The 19,369-nt window shown below is 46.1% G+C and overlaps 1 protein-coding gene across 1 annotated transcript in view; it reads right to left on the bottom strand.

Moving 5' to 3' along the window:
* DNAH12 (dynein axonemal heavy chain 12) overlaps positions 1-15,506 on the bottom strand; it is a 210,165-nt gene extending 194,659 nt beyond the window's left edge. Inside the window, exons 1-4 of the mRNA XM_082264952.1 lie at positions 15,404-15,506; positions 3,838-3,995; positions 1,789-1,879; positions 1,073-1,099 (exon numbers count right to left, since the gene is read on the bottom strand). Of these exons, the coding sequence (XP_082121078.1) occupies positions 1,073-1,099; positions 1,789-1,879; positions 3,838-3,995 (276 nt within the window). The 5' untranslated portion in view covers positions 15,404-15,506. The remainder of the gene's footprint in view (positions 1-1,072; positions 1,100-1,788; positions 1,880-3,837; positions 3,996-15,403) is intronic.
* Positions 15,507-19,369: the final 3,863 nt, after the last annotated feature.

Here is a 19,369-nt window from a genome sequence, read left to right as displayed (position 1 = left end):
TTATCAATAATCCATTGGGACAAACACGAAAAGTTTTCTTGTACGATTCCAAAACGTAAGATTTTCGTTTAAACAGTACAGTTGTCATCCAAAATACAATACAAATACATTACATCACTTCAGAATTTTTATTCTGTCATATGAGAGTTTTCGTTGGTGACCTCTTTTATTTTTAAAATTAGACCAGCATGAATGCATGCAAAAAAAAAAAAAAAAAGGACGATCATTCGTCCGGTAATCTCATTGTGTGTACCAGGGATAAGGCTAGCATGCAGTTGGCCAGGTGGGGCAAGGTCAGGCATCCCCATCTTCGTCTCTTATTTCCCTTTCCAATTCCCTCTAAACTCCGCTCCCTCCTATTCTTTATTTATAAAAGTACCTTTCTTTTAGGTCTTTATATTCCTCTTATTCTTACCTGCCGCTTCTTCCCTGCTTCTCACAGTATATCCATTGTTAAGAAACTTAAACATCAGGCCTATCCAATTTCGGTATGGGAAACCTGTTACCCTTCCTATTATTCCTTATTTCTGGTTCATAGCATAGAAGACTGAGAATGTAGTCGGGAAGCATATATGCTTTTGGTTGATGTTGAAAAAGTCAGATAACCCACTGTATTATAGATGTATGATGTATCTGTGATACAACTTGACTTGTCTACTATATTAGTTATTATGTCATTTCCTATTGTCTTCTTAAATAAAAAAAAAGCTACAAAAAAAGATCATTGACAGTCAAGTCCAGAAACCAGCAAGCTTTTATTTAAAACAACTGCAATGAGCCCATACCTTGCTATGATAAACCTTGATGCATTTTTCGCACATACCATAAGCCTTATGAGTAAGCACTGATGTGTCAAGACTTTTTCTACATTATGTAAGTTTTGTAAGTATTGTATTTATGTACGTTTTGTATTGCATTTGTGCAAGGACTGGGATGCAGAGTTGGTTCTGAGGAGGTCAGTTCCTCACGCGTTGGCAGATTGTTTTATTCCTCTATAATCAAACAATAGTGTGCAACCTAAAAGGTGCATGTTCCATTGTGAAATAAAATTATTTAAAAAAAGAGTTCTTACCCTCAGTTTCCTTTGCTCACTGTTCATCTGTAAAACAGAAAAAACAAGACATTACACCAACTTATTTAATTGCCACTTTCTTGACCAGAGAACGTAAATAAAGTCACTATTTAGAGAAGACAGAGGCTGTCCTCTTGGGGTATGTAAGCAGCCAGGGTGGGGTTATAGAATAGAAAAGGTTATCAGGGCTAGGGAGGTGGGGTTAGTGTAACTTTATAAAACATATCCTTACCCTTTAAATTGCCACTGCTGCCATTTAAAACAACTCTGTCAATCAAATGAACCCAAAGGGCAGCCAGAAGAAGGTAATTAACACTCTTCCATCCCACCTACTCTACTCTGACATTCAACTCCTCAGATCTTCGCTATCTTACAGAGATGCAGCCCCCAGCATATTCTTCACATACAACACCTACAGAAGTGATGGATGACCAACTGTAGTGCAGTGTGCTGGGGTTCCATTTGCTGGCCCCAACATCACTGTAATGACGTAGGAGGCAGTGGATGGAACCACAGAACACAGACGGGGGACACAGGTATCTGACACTCCCAAAAACGTGGGATGTGAAGATTCTGCAGAAGACTGTAGTTCTGCAAGAATAAAGATCGGAATAATGGACGTTGGGATAGGTGAGAATTGATCATCTTCTATTCCGGGCTGCTTTTAGGGCACATTTTTGGAGGGATAGAGTTTCTTAAAAAAGGATTACACTTACAGTTGATGGAAGCTGTGGCTCTGGAGGTGTGGGCACCCTCCTTTTGTTCTCAGAGACAGTGTCTTCATAAGCCTTTAAAGCCTCCTTCATTCTACAATACAGAGAACACATCTTGAAGCTAAACACCATAAAATTAAATCAGTACAATATAAATATATTCGGTACACCATGAACAATACATGAACAATTCCTGATGTTTTATCTATTTCAACCTGCTAGTACAGATAAATACCTGTGGATCTGCCAGAAATTCAGTGAACTCTTATAATGTTTGAGCTAGCAATATGTTACGTTTTCTGCACTTATTTCCATGCAGTGTTGCCAGCCCTGACTGATGCTCTACAGAACTTTACCTATCTTCAAACCCTCTCTGTTCTTTTCCATGTGTATACACTGATTTGTTTCCCAGCAAAACAATGATGCTACCTTGGCACCCAAGAGCCTACCTAAACTATATAAAGGAAAAGCACACTTGGGAGAAGTAGTTCTGGGGGCATGTCTATGTCAATGGGAACTGAGCTCTAAACTGTTTTCCCTGCAGGAATTTTTCAGTCGTCAATGACTGTTGGATTTGTAATGACTAATCAGTCATTACAGAGCCAACAGCTACGATCGGTCACTTATTCAGAGCTTGGCTGACACAACTTTTATGTGTTTATTTTCAGTTTTGCCTTGAAATCACACTGCAATTTTGTGCCCTTCTACAGGCTCCTTATACTATGTGATTATGCGATTATGTCAAAGGGAGTAATAAAAGCTATTACTTGATACAGGAACAAGGTAAAAGGAAAAATGGCGCTGGGACATGGATGGTCTAGAGGGGGATGGGGAAGTTTAAGGATAATGACTGGACTTATGCTTTAACATGTTTTTTTTTTTTTTTGTGCTTTGACCTACAGCCAGTTTACTTTTATTGGACCTTCAAAGAATAATTCCAGGTATTGAGATTTTTACATACTTAATTGGTCCAGCTTGGATCAATGTAACTATGCATATACGTATCTAGATCTAAATCTCCACTAGCTTCCAGGTCCAGAGCCGAGTAGCTGCTCTGCTGCACAGGAGGTCATTAACTTGGAATAGGTTCCAATCAGAGAATGCTATGCATTTTTTTAATGAATTAAATTTTTTTTCTGATTGGATAAGATAGAGATCATGATGTCACCACCCCACCTCTCCACTTTGTCTAATTGAAAAAAGGCAAAGCGTTCTCTAAATGCCGTCCATGCCTGTGTTCACAATGCAGCAGGACAGTTGCTTGGCATCATTTCCAGCTTCCAAGGGAATCGGCCAGAAATTACATATATATATATACAATACATATATATATATATATATATATATATATATATATACATATACACACCATACCAGGTATTCCTCCTTAACTCCTTAAGTGTCAATTCACAAAAAAATATATACGTGCAATTTTTTGGGCAACACAGCACTCCACAATGCATATACATAAATACATACATGTGCTGCGTTGCTGACCTCTCCTCCTAAAAATGCTTACTGTTTGGCACCCATACTGATCCTCTGGCTTTCATAATTTCACTGAGCCAGAAAAATTATGAAGATTCATAGTTCCAACTTTACTTGATACATGCTTGTCCTGGGTCATTTTATTGTTTAAGATACAAGCATAAGCACAGGTTGTGTACAGACAGCCCGTTGCACAGCTTTTTCCCCTTTAGGGTTCTTTCACACCAGCTGCATTGGGCTGCTCTGAGCTGCCTTGGCCAATGCAGTCTCAACACATAGACAAGGCAAAAAAACCTTGTTCACTATCATGGCTGTTCACGTCACTTCCTTGCAGTGCTGTGCATTGAAAAAAGTACAGCGTGCAGTACTTTTTTTTCTGCACAGCATGGTGCAGTGCGATCCAGGGCGATCCTGAGGTCAATAAAAACTGAATGCCAATGCAATCCTGTGACCAATACAACTAAATGAAATGTCAGTTTGTGACATGCTAACAGAGCATTGGCGTTGCTGTCATCACATTGCACACTAACAGGATCTGGTCCCAGGGCTCAGTGGAGAACTTACATGATTTCATTGAGGGTCTTTTGGTGCTCTCGGCTTCTTTTGTGTCTCATCAGCTTCTTGTTGGTAGCACTAGTCGATATCGTCGGCAGGATGAGTGGAGGTAAGTGTGCTTTCAGATGCTCCCCGGGGGGGAGTTGTGAAGTTCTGTTGGAAGCCATCTAGACACATGATAAAATAATCACAATATAAAATATCAGTGAGTATTATTATGTAGCACTGCCCCCTTGAGGACTGCTGGATAACACACTTTCGGGTCCCCCTGGGTTACCGTTAGCAACACTGGCATTCACAATTTAACACTTTACTTCTTGGCTCAGTCAATGATCAGTGCAGAAGTTGTGGTTGTTTTTGGTGTTTATTTTAAATAGGGATGGGAGAAGGTAACAATGGGATACTCCAGGTTAACTATTCACAAGATACGAGGACTCCTATCTGATGATGCAGCCGGGCTGCTGATTCACCCTGCCAGTAGGTGAATGTGGAATAAGTTATTATCCAGAAGACTTGATGAACTAATTCTCTTCAGGATACCCTCCTAGTATCCCCTTTCTCTGGACACACTGAGACCCGTCCTCTGACTATCCTACTCCAGGGTGGTCCCCCTCAGGTCAGGCCCCTAGACACAATCCCCTGTATTCACAATACTGTTTTTTGAGGGTCTCCAGTGCCTCTCCCCCTCTAGTCAGTTCTCTTGGACCTTTGGGTTTAGTTCTGTTCCTTTGATCCCCAGGCCGACCACCTGAGATCACGTGCCACCACTACAGAGGAGGAGGCAGCCACCACCCTACCTCCGGGACTCTGCTCACCAGCCAAAGACCCTGCAGCACATGTGCTCCTGGCATTTATACAGTATCCAATAATGCACCGAGACAGCCAGTCTCTGCCAATCACCGGGACTGTATCAAAGCCTGTGTACCCATTGGTCAGGTTTCCTCCCACTGTCTAACATGCCTCCCTATTGGACCAGTGTGAAACACTATCTAGACTCAATGAATCACATACTGTGCACACTGAGCAGACCTAACTCACAGATCCTGCTCTCAGGTAGGCAGAAAGCAATATAGATTTGCCTGCTGCTCCTCTGATAGGCAGACAGAGGCAAAAACTATACTCTCTCACTAGCACCTACCTAGGAGGGTGCTACAATTACAACACTGACATGGAATACAAGGAGTCAACAAGAAATGGTTAAAGAAGGACTAGGGTCCAAATGTAGGTGGGCTGAACAAGAGAAATGCGTCAATTACTCCATTCATGCTAAATAGTAGGGTCCAAACCCAGAAATCAGCTGCCATTGATGGGCCATAGAGCTGTAGGCAGGAGATTTTCCACCTCACAGCTGATACACAAAGGGGCAGGGATGCTTGCAACAATACTGACCAAATATGGCCATGTGTCAATATTTGGCCAATGACATTGACCTAACATGGGCATGTTCCCATGTTAGGTCAATAAAGTCACAAGCATCCCTGCTCCTTTGTGTACATCAGTTTTGTGGTGGGGAGTCTCCTGCCCGTAGCTCACTGGCCCAACAATGACAGCCTCAGGGTTCAACCAAACCCAAGCCTGAATCTAACCTCATCGCTACTAAACACCGTGGATGGAGGAATCTCTGCAGTCGTCTGTTGTATTCTGACAGCTGGCACCCATAGTTGTCTGAATACCTGGAACAGTGCCTGCCTCTGATTGGATGCAGGCACTGTTTGGCTGAAAATTTGTCACCTGGCTCCTTCCATTTTCAGATTGTTGTCAGAAGGGGGTTGCCAAAAAGGCCACCCATAGCTCCATTTTGGCTGGTTTCTAATTAAATTTGATCCAGCTTTACTTAAGGCCAGCATATAGTTTTAACCCAGAACACTAGAACATGCACATAGCTTGAGAACTTTACTTGCTGCAGGTCAGTGATGCACAGAAAGTCAGGCAACCAACCTTAAAGGAGGAGATCCGCAATAGTAGCCTATGTATTTGTCTCAATACAAGTTTCTTGTAGGACAAGTACTTTTTACTTTTTTCTTCCAATGTGGTTTGCTTTGTAATGTAGCATTTTTAATCTGAGGATGGGGATTACCTAATAAGCCAGATCTTGCATTTTTAAGCAAGATCTGTTTTAGAGGTTGTTCATACCAGGTGTGATCAACTAAATCAATGCAGGGACACAGAGAACACAATTGTTCTCTATGTGCCCTGTTTAGAACATACAGGTGCATTGGTGTGTGTTGCATGCAAACACAACAAGTCAGCATTCTTATACAAGAGAAGTTACAAAAAGGTTACCAGACTTTTAAAATAAAATCGGCTGAAGCTTTATTAACCATGCCCACTTTTATTGGGGACGGGGCAGGGGCGGAGCAGAAGGTGGGTATAATAGCGGCATTCAAACTGTGCCACACTAAATGTTGGGTGTGGCCAATCACTGTTAGGGGGGGTTAAAGGGGTTATGGTTTAATAACACCTGAGCCTACTTTGCTCTGGGGCAAGTGCATTCACCAATCACAGAAATGGGGGCTTTCAAAATTTAGAGTTTGGACTGCAGATAATATTGGGCTCCCATGAAGAGGATCCACAGCTTATACATGTATTTGCAAACTAAACCCGAGTTTTTAATGCATACTATTAGACAGGTTAATTGGGTTGGTTGCAGACTGGTCGGTGAGTAGAAATGGGAATTTTGTTTGACATGCGTCACCCTTACATGTGCTTCTTGCTGCAATGGCCAGTTATAGGCCGGGGCAGTGGCTATTTGTTTGTATTGTTGGAATACTGGTAAGGGGACGCACTGGACACTTTTTCTGCCATTGTGCTCTATGCTGGGTGTCCAGTGTGCCTCTGTGCGGTGGGCTCCCTCCAGGCTCACCTGCCCTCTGACTATCCATTATAATACATGTGTTTCCACAGTGGAGGCTTTCAAAATTTAGAGTTAGGACTGCAGATAATATTGGGGTCCCATGAAGAGGATCCACAGCTTATGCATGTATTTGCAAATGTGTGCAAACTAAACCCCAGTTTTTAATGCATACTATTAGACAGGTTATTTGGGTTGGTTGCAGACTGGTCAGTAAGTAGAGCTGGGAATTTGGTTTGGTTTTGTTTGACATGCGTTGCCCTTCCATGTGCTCCTTGCTGCAAAGGCCAGTTATAGGTGGGGGAAGTGGCCATCTGTTTGGACCACTGTATTGGGGACAGGAAGCCTGGGGACATCCAAAAATGGTAAAGATGTCACAGCAACAGGAACAGAGAAGAAATGTTTTATTGGGGAAACTTGTTGAGGTGAGGGGGTCAGAATCCTTTTTCACATTAAAAGTGTCATGTTCACAAGCATTTAACAACTGATCTGCCACTAACAAAAGCATAGCTCCCAACTGACTCTGATTTGGAACAAAGTCCCTCTGTCCTCCTCATCTCCTCATTTTGGTCTGATCTATATAGTTGTATATATAAAACACTTTTTTGCTTTAACCACTTAAGCCCCAGCCCTATTTCAGACACTTTTTGTTTACAAGTTAAAACCAGTATTTTTTAACATAGAAACATAGAAACATAGAATGTGTCGGCAGATAAGAACCATTTGGCCCATCTAGTCTGCCCAATATATTTGAATCCTATGAATAGTCCCTGGCCCTATCTTGTATGAAGGATAGCCTTATGCCTATCCCATGCATGCTTAAACTCCTTCCCTGTATTTGCAGCTACCACTTCTGCAGGAAGGTTATTCCATGCATCCACTACTCTCTCAGTAAAGTAATACTTCCTCATATTACTTTTAAACCTTTGCCCCTCTAATTTAAAACAGTGTCCTCTTGTGGTAGTTTTTCTTCTTTTAAATATGCTCTCCTCCTTTACCGAGTTGATTCCCTTTATGTATTTAAAAATTTCTATCATATCCCCTCTGTCTCTTCTTTCTTCCAAGCTATACATGTTAAGGTCCTTTAACCTTTCCTGGTAAGTTTTTTCCTGCAATCCATGTACTAGTTTAGTAGCTCTTCTCTGGACTCTCTCTAGAGTATCTATATCCTTCTGGAGATATGGCCTCCAGTACTGCGCACAATACTCCAAGTGAGGTCTCACCAGTGTTCTGTACAGCGGCATAAGCACTTCTCTCTTTCTACTGCTTATACCTCTCCCTATACATCCAAGCATTCTGCTGGCATTTCGTGCTGCTCTATTACATTGTCTTCCCACCTTTAAGTCTTCTGAAATAATTACTCCTAAATCCCTTTCCTCAGATACTGAGGTCAGGACTGTGTCAAATATTCTATATTCTGCCCTTGGGTTTTTACGCCCCAGGTGCATTATCTTGCACTTATCCACATTAAATTTCAGTTGCCAGAGTTCTGACCATTCTTCTAGTTTTCCTAAATCCTTTTCCATTTGCCGTTTCCCTCCAGGAACATCAACCCTGTTACATATCTTTGTGTCATCAGCAAAAAGACAAACCTTACCATCGAGGCCTTTTGCAATATCACTTATGAAGATATTAAACAAAATTGGTCCCAGTACAGTTCCCTGAGGTACCCCACTGGTAACATGACCTTGTTTTGAATGTTCTCCATTGACTACAACCCTCTGTTGTCTGTCACTCAGCCACTGCCTAATCCACTCAACAATATGGGAGTCCATGCTCAATGACTGCAGTTTATTGATAAGTCTTCTATGTGGGACAGTGTCAAAAGCCTTACTAAAATCTAGATATGCAATGTCTACTGCACCTCCACCGTCTATTATTTTAGTCACCCAGTCAAAAAAAATCTATAAGATTTGTTTGACATGATCTCCCTGAAGTAAACCCATGTTGTTTTTCATCTTGCAATCCATGGGATTTAAGATGTTCCACAATCCTATCCTTTAATAGGGTTTCCATTAATTTGCCTACTATTGATGTCAGACTCACTGGTCTATAGTTGCTCGATTCCTCCCTACTACCTTTCTTGTGAATGGGCACGACATTTGCCAATTTCCAATCTTCCGGGACGACTCCTGTTACTAATGATTGGTTAAATAAATCTGTTAATGGTTTTGCCAGCTCACCACTAAGCTCTTTTAATAATTTTGGGTGTATCTCATCAGGACCCTGTGACTTATTTGTCTTCACTTTAGACAGCAATCTTAGAACGTCTTCCTCTGTAAAGACACATGCATCAAACGATTCATTAGTCATCCTTTCAAGTGGAGGTCCTTCTCCTTCTTTTTCTTCTGTAAAAACTGAACAGAAGTATTCATTAAGGCAGTCGGCTAGCCCTTTATTCTCTTCTACATACCTTCCGTCCTTTGTTTTTAATTTAGTTATTCCTTGTTTTAATTTCCTTTTTTCATTTATATATCTGAAGAATGTCTTATCCCCCTTTTTCATAGACTGAGCTAGTTTTTCTTCTGCCTGCGCTTTAGAAGTTCTTATAACTTGCTTGGCCTCTTTCTGCCTAATCTTGTAGATTTCCTTATCTTCATTGCTCTGGGTTTTTTTATAATTACAAAATGCTAGCTTTTTATTTTTAATGATTTGGGCCACTTCTGCTGAGTACCACAGTGGTCTCTTCCTTTTTTTGCTTTTACTGACAAGTCTAATGCAATTTTCTGTTGCCTTCAATAATGCACCTTTTAAGTAGTCCCATTTCTCCTGGACTCCATGTAATCCGTTCCAGTCTGATAAGGACTCATTTATGACTAATTTCATTTTTGAAAAGTCTGTTTTTCTAAAATCTAAGACTTTTGTTTTTGTGTGGTGTGACTCTTTCACAGTTCTTATATTAAACCACACTGACTGGTGATCACTAGATCCCAAGGTTTCGCCTACAATGACATCATATACCGAATCCCCATTTGTGAATACCAAATCCAAAATGGCCTCCCTCCGGGTTGTAGTTTTCCTAGAAAACTACTTAGAACCCCAAACATTATATATATATTTTTAGCAAAGACTCTGGAGAATAAAATGTCGGTCATTGCAAAATTTTTTGTCACGCGGTATTTGCGCAGCGGTCTTTAAAACGCCATTTTTTTGGAAAAAAAATTGAAAAATCACATTTCACTGCATTTAAAAAATACTAAACAGTAAAGTTAGCCCATTTTTTTTGTATATTGTGAAAGATGATGTCACGCCGAGTAAATAGTTACCCAACATGTTACGGTTTAAAATTGAGCCCCCCCCGTGGGATGGCGACAAACTACGGTCAATAGAGATCTCAATCTGCGACGCTTTAAATTTATTTAACGGTTACCAGTTTAGAGGTAGAGTGTAGTTCTTTTTTTTTAAATTATTGCCCATGCTCTGGCGATCGCGGCGATACCTCACATGTGGGGTTTGAACAGCGATTTCATTCGCTGCTCGACTTGCGTATACGTTTTTTTCTGTGCGCGAGCTAACGGTGACGGGGGCGGCTAAATTTTATTTTTTTTTTCCTATTTATTTTTTATTTTTTTTAAACTTTATTACAGTTTTAAAAAAAATTAAAAAATCTGATCACTTTTATTGCTGTCACAAGCAATGTAAACATCCCTTGTGACACCAATAGGTAGTGACAGGTACTCTTTATGGAGGGATCGAGGGTCTAAAAGACCCTAGACCCCTCCACTACACTTCCCTGTATGCAAAATGCCGAAAACTGCATTTTTGCATACAGCCGTTTTTCAAAACTGCCGCCTTTTACAGCACAGTAACCCGGAAGTGACGTCATGGACGCCGCCTCAGGGTTACGTCATCGGAGACCCGATCGATGCCGTTTCCGGCATTCATCGGGACTCCATCCAGCCGGCGGGCGTGCCGGCTGGGTGCTTGGGGCTCCCGGTGGGACGGGAGCCCCGAGCAAAGCCACGGAAGGCGGCGGGAGGGGGGGGACGTCCCCTCCCGCCCCCCCGGGTAACGATCGAGCGGCTCCCGAGCCGCATCGGTCTTTACCGACGGAAAGCCGACCGTCGGCTTCAAACCACGGTACCGGGATGATGCCTCTAGCTAGAGGCATCATCCCGGTATAACCCCGCAAAGTGTACCGACGTATCGGTACGTTACTATGCGGTAAGTGGTTAAAAAAGTGTTTCGTCGTGCTAAACCTTTCATATAATTTCTAAATTGCTGCATTTGTAAATTTCAGAAGTCAGTTTAAAGGAATAGCAATGGTAAAAAAAAAAAATCACTTGTGGGTTTAACAAATTTTTTTTTGTAGAATTCTCCTTTAAGGGGGCGTGACAGGGGGTGTGTCCTATGCCTACATGCTTTTACTAATAAGTATCCCTCATTACCATCTCAAAAGTTGGGAGGTATGCACATCAGGGATCTCCAAACTATGGCCCTCCAGCTGTTTTGGAACTACACATCCCATGAGGCATTGTAAAATTCTAACATTCATAGATACTACATGGCATCAGTGGTGGCTGGTGCTCCATGGGTCGGAGGGGCAGACGGACCACACCATACCCCCCCCCCCGACCACACCAGCCTGCACACCATACCCCCCCCCCCCACCCGGTCCCGGCTCACTCACCATGAACATGTGGGGGCAGGCAGGCAGCAGCCTCAGTCTCCTGCGTCTCCCCCCTCCTCCTTGGCCTATGGCATGTCCTCTCCTTTTGGCCAATCGGAAAACGGGTCTCAGGACCCACTTCCTAATTGGCCAGGAGGAGGATCCATGTGACAATATTCATTCGCTATTGTCACACAACTGGGTGGGCTCGGGGCGGCCCACCCTTTTTTGAAGCCTATTAGAGCCTCTGGCTCTAATCACATGCTTCAAAAAAAAAAAAACCCCATTGGAATCCATGCGTCCGGCGCCCTGCATGTAGATTAGGGGCCGGATGCATGGACGGGTGTGGGCGCCCCTGCGCCAACAATGGACGGGCTGCCCTTGCTTGCATGATGGCAATTGTAGTTCCTGAACAACTGGAGGGTCAAAGTTTGCAGACCTCATGCAAGATAATTGTAGTCTTAGTTTTTTTTCAGTCTTTGGACTCATAGTTGTACTGTTAATGGCAAGCTAAACGAATTCATTGTTACAATTAGCTTTTAGCAGTATGAGTGCAACAATGGAATAACTGGTGCACACACAAAACATGCCAGTCTCCATGCATGCACTCCATACTTTGAATTAGTGCCCATGTATGCACCTCGGGCCTCAGATCAGCCCCATTGCATTCATTTCAGACCTTAAATCAATCACCTTGCATGCACTTCTGACTTAAAATCATCACCAATGCATGCATTTTAGGCCTCAGATCAGCCCCAATGCATGCACCTCCGAATTCAGACTAGCTTCAATGCAAAAACAAAGACAGATCAGCCTCAATGCATGCACTTCAGACCTCAAATCAGTGACCTTGCATGCAATTCAGGCCTCAGATCAGCCCCAATGCAGGCACTTCAAACCTCAACCCAGCCCCAATGCATGCATTTAAGACCTTTAATCAGCACCAGTGAATATACCACAGATCAGCTCCAATACACACACTTCAGACTTTGAATTGGTGCCAATGCATGCACTTCTAAACTCAGTATAATCCCCAATGCATTAGGCTCAGATCAGCCCCAATGAATACACTTCTGACCTCAGTACACCCCCAATGTATTAAGCTTGGATCAGCCCCAATGAGTGCACGTCAGACCTCAGATCAGCTCCAATACATGCATTTTAGACCTCAGATCTGGCCCAATGTATAAACCTCAGATCAACCCCAATGCAGGCATTTCAAGCTTAAATTAATGTCAATGCATGCATTTCAGACGTTAAATCAGCACCAATGCAAATACCACAGATCAAGTTCCAATGCATGCACTTCAGACTTTGAATCAGTGCCAGTGCATGCACTTCTGACCTCAGATCAGCCCCAATAAATGCATATCAGACCTTAGATAAATTTCCCCAACACATGCACTTCAGACCTCAAAGTGAGTCAGAGGGAGAGTGATATCAAATGCACTCTTCCTGTGAGGAGACTGACCAATACAGGAAGCATCAGCTCTATCTTCCTCCAGTGTGGTGCCACTCCAGAGTCCTCACACTCGCTCCGTTGAACTTGATGTCATCATGTGTCTCTAGCCGCCAGCATTTCCCACCAGCAGTACCAGCCAGCAGTACCAGCCTGAGCCAGTAGTACCCACAGCAGTACCAGCCAGCAGTACCAGCCAGCACAACCAGCCTGAGCCAGCAGTACCCACAGCAGTACCAGCCAGCAGTACCCACAGCAGTACCAGCCTGAGCCAGCAGTACCCACAGCAGTACCAGCCAGCAGTACTTACAGCAGAACCAGCCAGCAGTACCAGCCTGAGCTAGCAGTACCCACAGCAGTGCCAGCCAGCAGTACCCACACCAGTACTAGCCAGCAGTACCAGCCAGCAGTACCTACCAGCAGTACCAGCCAGCAGTACCCACCAGCAGTACCCACAGAAGTAACAGCCAGCAGTACCCACAGCAGTACCAGCAAGCCTGAGCCAGCAGTAACCACAGCAGTATCAGCCAGCAGTATCAGCCAGCAGTAACCACCAGCAGTAGCAGCCAGAAGTAACCACCAGCATTACCAGCCTGCAGTAAAGCATAATTGTAAGCATCCCAGCATGTGCAGTGTTTCTGACTCCTACCACCATGACCATTTTAAATCATTGAAGTGGTCATGGTGGGTAGAGTGTTCCTTTATTATCTCTCAGAAGAAGTAAACCTCTGTATGCTGATTCTGTTTAATTTGATCATCCTCTAGTTGTGTTAAATTAGTGGGGGGGGGGGGGGCACCTCCTTGAAATGAGTTTTTCAGGTTGGGATGTCTGTGTATGTAGTGGTCACCTTCCAGTATATTAGTATGTGAACATGATTTTTGCAATATAGTTTATAGGCAGCTTCATTTGTTCTAGTTAACCCTGTCCCTTCTGGTCTGGAATTCTACAGCTGGTTTTAGCTTAGGGCTTAATAACCATCTTAGACTAGAGCCAGGATAGGCATCTGACAGACACTTCTGGTAGAGGTCCAGTTACATATCTGAATAGAAACTACTAGGGTAGGGTTGCCACCTGTTCAGGATTCACCTGGACAGTCCGGGTTTGAATCATGTGCCCGGGTTTGAGTCTGCCTAAAACCCGGACACATTATTAAGACTAGACTGTGGCTCCCCATGCTCAAGGGGGCCTGTGGGGCCTCCCTGTCACACCTGTATAGGAGGGGCAGAGGGCACATTTCTACTCTCCTTGGAGCACCCAAAGGTGTCCCAGATCTTTTACAATGTTACTGTATAGTGTATACTACAAAGAAAATTGCTGCGTGTCGCTAAGGTTTTAGGGTTTGGCTTGAAGGAAAAGTGGCAACCCTATTCTAGGGAGGGACTAAAGCGCAGAGTAGATAGGATGACTCTGAGTTCCAATGCACACCACAGTTCCTGCTGGTAAGAAGCTCCGTTCCAGGCTGGTTAGACAACAGTTGAAGGATCTCCCTATCACCACTGATCATGTCGTTTAATCTCTGACACAAAGATGAATGGCGCTTTGTGATCATCCTCAGAGGTCCTGTTCTTAGTGGAGGCAATGCCAACTTTATTATCAAACCCACTCTTCCACTTAGCAAAGGTTCTGGCTCTCTTATGCCTCGTTTCCACTGAGCAGATCGGTTCGGGTCGGTTCGGTACGGTACGCTATTTTGGGTGTTTCCATTATGAAAGTGGCCCATACAACTGAACCAAACCGCACCATTCCTGGTCCTGCTTCAGATGTAGGGCCATAGGAAATGGTACGGTACGGTTAGGGCGGAGCTACTGGCGTCACACCATAGATTCCACTGATTGGCAGACAGGAAAACTTCAATGCTCACGTCAAATGAAAGAGCAAAACAAACACCTCATTTGGTGTAAACCCTGCATGGTCCCTGGTGGCCCGACTTGCAGTGGAAACGCTCACCTAAATAGACCGGACCATTCTAACCCTCCCAAACTGTACCGACCCGAACAGTTCCGCTCAGTGGAAACGAGGAATTATTCACCTACAGGTTTAGCACAATGTCCGGTTTAGGGTTGGTTATTTCTCGTATTCCTCCTGCCAATAGAGGGCTACACCAGCTTTGTGTGCCTGTGTATTCCGGGGGGTGGCGTGATGTAGCCATTTCACATAGCTGAGATCAGACGGCAGGACAGGTATTTAACCCTTTCCTTTCCAGGAAGCACTCATTATATAAAGTGTAAGTGTATTTTTCAGACAGACTGTCTGTGTGACATTCACCCTCCACATGTGTTCTGGTGACCAGAATGACTAAAAGCTTAGAATGTCACTGTTGTCACCAGAACAGGAAGTGAGGGTAAAATCTTCCTATAAGGAGATCTGCTGCCATTAGAGCCCTTTACATGGGAAAATCCCCTTCCCATTTGTAGAGATTTCTTTTCACTTCCTGCTGTGTCCCCAGGACAGGAAATGGCATGAAATCTCCTCTGTGGGGACACAGAGTCCACAAAATAAAATAACCCACCAGGGTTTATCCTTTTACTGATCTATCCACAACTATAAGGAAAAGTTTGGACTATAGTTTTCCGGTGATGGAGTCCCTTTATATGTACAGATCAGTGGGCACATGTGAAGTATATCACACAGATCCATGGTACAATCCACACTCACCGCCCGCTCCCCCGCACTCAGCCCGGATCTCCTGTCTCTTCTCCCCGGTCACTCGCCCCGTGTTCTGCGCTCCGCTCATCGGTCTCCCCCTCGCTCTGCCATTAAACAATCCGGTTGCTATGGAAGCTGAGGGCAGGGCGAAGGAGAAAGAGTTCCCGCCCCTGGAAGCAATGCTCTGGGCCCGCCCATTTTCCAGGTCTCTGTGGTAGGAGACGGAGAGTTGGGCGGAGCTGTGATTGGATCTCCGATGTTGTGCTGCACTGGCAGTCTTCTATTCAGGCGGATTCCTATGTGTGTGCGAGCTGTGTACTCCGAGACCAGGAGATGAACGGACCTGGGGGGAGTGAGCCCAGAGATGGACAGAGAGAGCGGGGAGACCTGGGGGTACTAGAGAGTGAGAGGAGACCGCTAGGGGGTGATAGAGAGTGAGAGGAGACCGCTGGGGGGAGCTAGAGAGCAAGGGGGGGGGGCAGCGGGGGCGAGCTAGAGAGCCAGGGGAGACAGCTGGGGGGAGCTAGAGAGCCAGGGGAGACAGCTGAGGGGAGCTAGAGAGCAAGGGGGGGGGGCAGCGGGGGCGAGCTAGAGAGCAAGGGGAGACAGCTGGGGGGTGCTAGAGAGCAAGGGGAGACAGCTGGGGGGAGCTAGAGAGCAAGGGGAGACAGCTGAGGGGAGCTAGAGAGCAAGGGGAAGCAGCGAGGGGAGCTAGAGAGCAAGGGGGACAGCTGGGGGGAGCTAGAGAGCAAGGGGAGGCAGCTGGGGGGAGCTACAGAGCAAGGGGAGGCAGCTGGGGGGAGCTACAGAGCAAGGGGGACAGCGGGGGGAGCTAGAGAGCCAGGGGAGACCGCTGGGGGGAGCTAGAGAGCAAGGGGATGCAGCTGGGGGGGAGCTACAGAGCAAGGGGTGACAGCGGGGGGTGCTAGAGATCAAGGGAAGACAGCGGGGGGGAGCTAGAGAGCAAGGGGAGACAACTGGGGGGGGGAGCTAGAGAGTAAGAAGAAACAGCTGGGGATGAGCTAGAGAGCATTGGGAGACAGCTGGGGGGAACTAGAGAGCAAGGGGGGAGCTAGAGAGCCAGGGGGGCAGCTGGGGGGAGCTAGAGAGCAAGGGGAGACAGCTGGGGGGAGCTAGAGAGCAAGGGGAGACAGCTGGGGAGAGCTAGAGAACAAGGGGAGACAGCTGGGGGAAGCTAGAGAGTAAGAAGAAACAGCTGGGGGTGAGCTAGAGAGCATTGGGAGACAGCTGGGGGGAACTAGAGAGCAAGGGGGGAGCTAGAGAGCCAGGGGGCAGCTGGGGGGAGCTAGAGAGCAAGGGGAGACAGCTGGGGGGAGCTAGAGAGCAAGGGGAGACAGCTGGGGAGAGCTAGAGAGCAAGGAGAGACAGCTGGGGGGAGCTAGAGAGCAAGGGGGGAGCTAGAGAGCCAGGGGGCAGCTGGGGGGAGCTAGAGAGCAAGGGGAGACAGCTGGGGGGAGCTAGAGAGCAAGGAGAGACAGCTGGGGGAGCTAGAAAGCAAGGGGAGACAGCTGGGGGGGAGCTAGAGAGCAAGGGGGGACAGCGGGGGAGCTAGAGAGCAAGGGGATGCAGCTGGGGGGAGCTAGAGAGCAAGGGGAGGCAGCTGGAGGGAGCTACAGAGCAAGGGGGACAGCGGGGGGGATCTAGAGAGCAAGGGGAGACAGCGGGGGGAGCTAGAGAGCAAGTGGAGACAGCTGGGGGGGGGGGGGAGCTAGAGAGTAAGAAGAAACAGCTGGGGATGAGCTAGAGAGCATTGGGAGACAGCTGGGGAGAGCTAGAGAGCAAGGGGAGACAGCCGGGGGGAGCTAGAGAGCAAGGGGAGACAGCTGGGGGGAAGCTAGAGAGTAAGAAGAAACAGCTGGGGGTGAGCTAGAGAGCATTGGGAGACAGCTGGGGAGAGCTATAGAGCAAGGGGAGACAGCTGGGGGGAGCTAGAGAGCCAGGGGACACAGCTGGGGGGAGCTAGAGAGCAAGTGGAGGCAGCTGGGGGGAGCTACAGAGCAAGGGGGGGAGCTAGAGAGCAAGGAGCGACAGGGGGGGAGCTAGAGAGCAAGGGGGGACAGCTGGGGGAGGAGCCAGAGAGCAAGAGGAGACAGCTGGGGGGAGCTAGAGAGAGAGTAAGGGGAGACAGCTGGGGGAAGCTAGAGAGCAAGGGGAGACAGCTGGGGGAGGGGAGCTAGAGAGTAAGTAAGAGGAGACAGCTGGGGGGAATCTAGAGAGTAAGAGGAGACAGCTGGGGGGCAGCTAGAGAGTAAGAGGAGACAGCTGGTGGGTGCTGGAGAGTAAGGGGAGACAGCTGAGGGGGTGCTAGAGGAGACAGCTGGGGGGGTGCTAGAGAGTAAGGGGAGACAGCTGGGGCAGGTAAAAGAGAGTGAAGGGACAAAGCAGGGGAGGGGGGTAAGTGGGTAGAAAGAGGACAGGTGGGGTGAAGAGGGGTATAGAGTAAGGAGGGGACCACTGGGGGTGGAGAATGAGAGGGAGAGGGTGGGATTGAGAGAGGATAGCTCAGGGGGTAGAGGGTGAGGGAGATATCTGAGGAAAGTAGTGAGTGGAGGGGGGGGGGGGACAGCTGCTGGAAGGTAGAGAGGGGGGGCAGCTGAGGGGTTGGCAGAGAGTGAGGGGGAACAGCTGCGGAGGGCAGAAAGTGGGGGGGCAGCTGGCTGGATAGAGAGTGCAAGGGGGGGGTAATTGTGGTATAGAAAGTGAGGGGGGAGATCATAGGTGTGGTAGTGAGTGGGACAGCTGTGTGGGGGGGGGGGGAATGGTTGAGAGTGAGGGGGACAGCTGGGGGGGGGGGGTAGAAAGTTGAGAAGGATAGCTGGGGGTTGGTACTTTGTCTGCTATTGGGTAAAAGTTCTCTTTGCACACGTTACTCATCACATGTACTTAAAAAAAAAAGAAACAAAAGTTTAAAAACATCTTTATTCATGAAAACTCCTAAACTGGTATCCCAGTAAGAAATGGATCTCAGTGATAATGGAAGATGAAGTCCCCATTGGTATTGTTTTTGCAGAATGTAGATGGACCAAATGATTATTGGGTCTTTAGATCCCAGCTAATAAACCTACGGTATTTGATCACACAGCTGACTATTCCATGGGTGCTGTGACTGCAGGGGGAGTCTTGGGGTGGGCCCCTCCATCTTCTTAGGCCCTGGGCACCTGACCCGTTGTTATTATGGTTAAAGCAGCACTGGCATGGACAAGTGTGCAGGAGGCTGAAACACAATGCAGTGCACTGGGCAACACAACAAGGCCTCTTGCACGCTGCTGCCTAAAAACCCAACATTTTTTAGCATGCGGGCATTTTTTTTACTAATGTAAATGCAGATTATTGTTTTCAGTGTGCCTGTACACACACAGGTTCATAAACACACACTGCATATATAGATAGCTTACACACAACCCGGAACCAACACTAGTTTGCAAGCAACCAAGCGCTTAGAGAGGATACCTACCTCTAATATAGTGTAATAACAAATGCTGCTACTTGATAAAATAACATGAAATAAGAGAATATGTGTAAATACAAGCAATATGTAGATACAAAAAATTCTAGTAGCGCAAAAAAGAATGATAAGCTCACTCCCCAATCACATTCACTGAAAACTTGTAAAGACTGTAGACATAAATATAAAAAATATATATATAAAATAGTCCCAGCATGAATCAGTCCACCAAAGCAGCGTTGAAAAACATATGACAAATAGCGATATTCACACTGATGTATCCCTTGAAAGATCCTAATCGGTGCAGAAATAAAGGATCACCTTGACCACCACCACTGTGCTCTGAAGGGGGGAAGGTAATGCACACTCACCGACTTCACTGGCCCAGTGATTCTCACCACTGAGCAAACAAGCCACAATACAGCCACTACCACTCGGGCTTCCGGATTGGGACCAATCAGACCAATGACAGGCTCTGCTGCATCCACTTGGGGTTCCGGGATGGGGCC

Source organism: Pelophylax lessonae (assembly GCF_965119305.1).
Source record: "Pelophylax lessonae genome assembly, chromosome: 8".
Lineage (NCBI taxonomy): Eukaryota > Metazoa > Chordata > Amphibia > Anura > Ranidae > Pelophylax > Pelophylax lessonae.
This window is presented reverse-complemented; position numbering and strand designations above follow the sequence as displayed.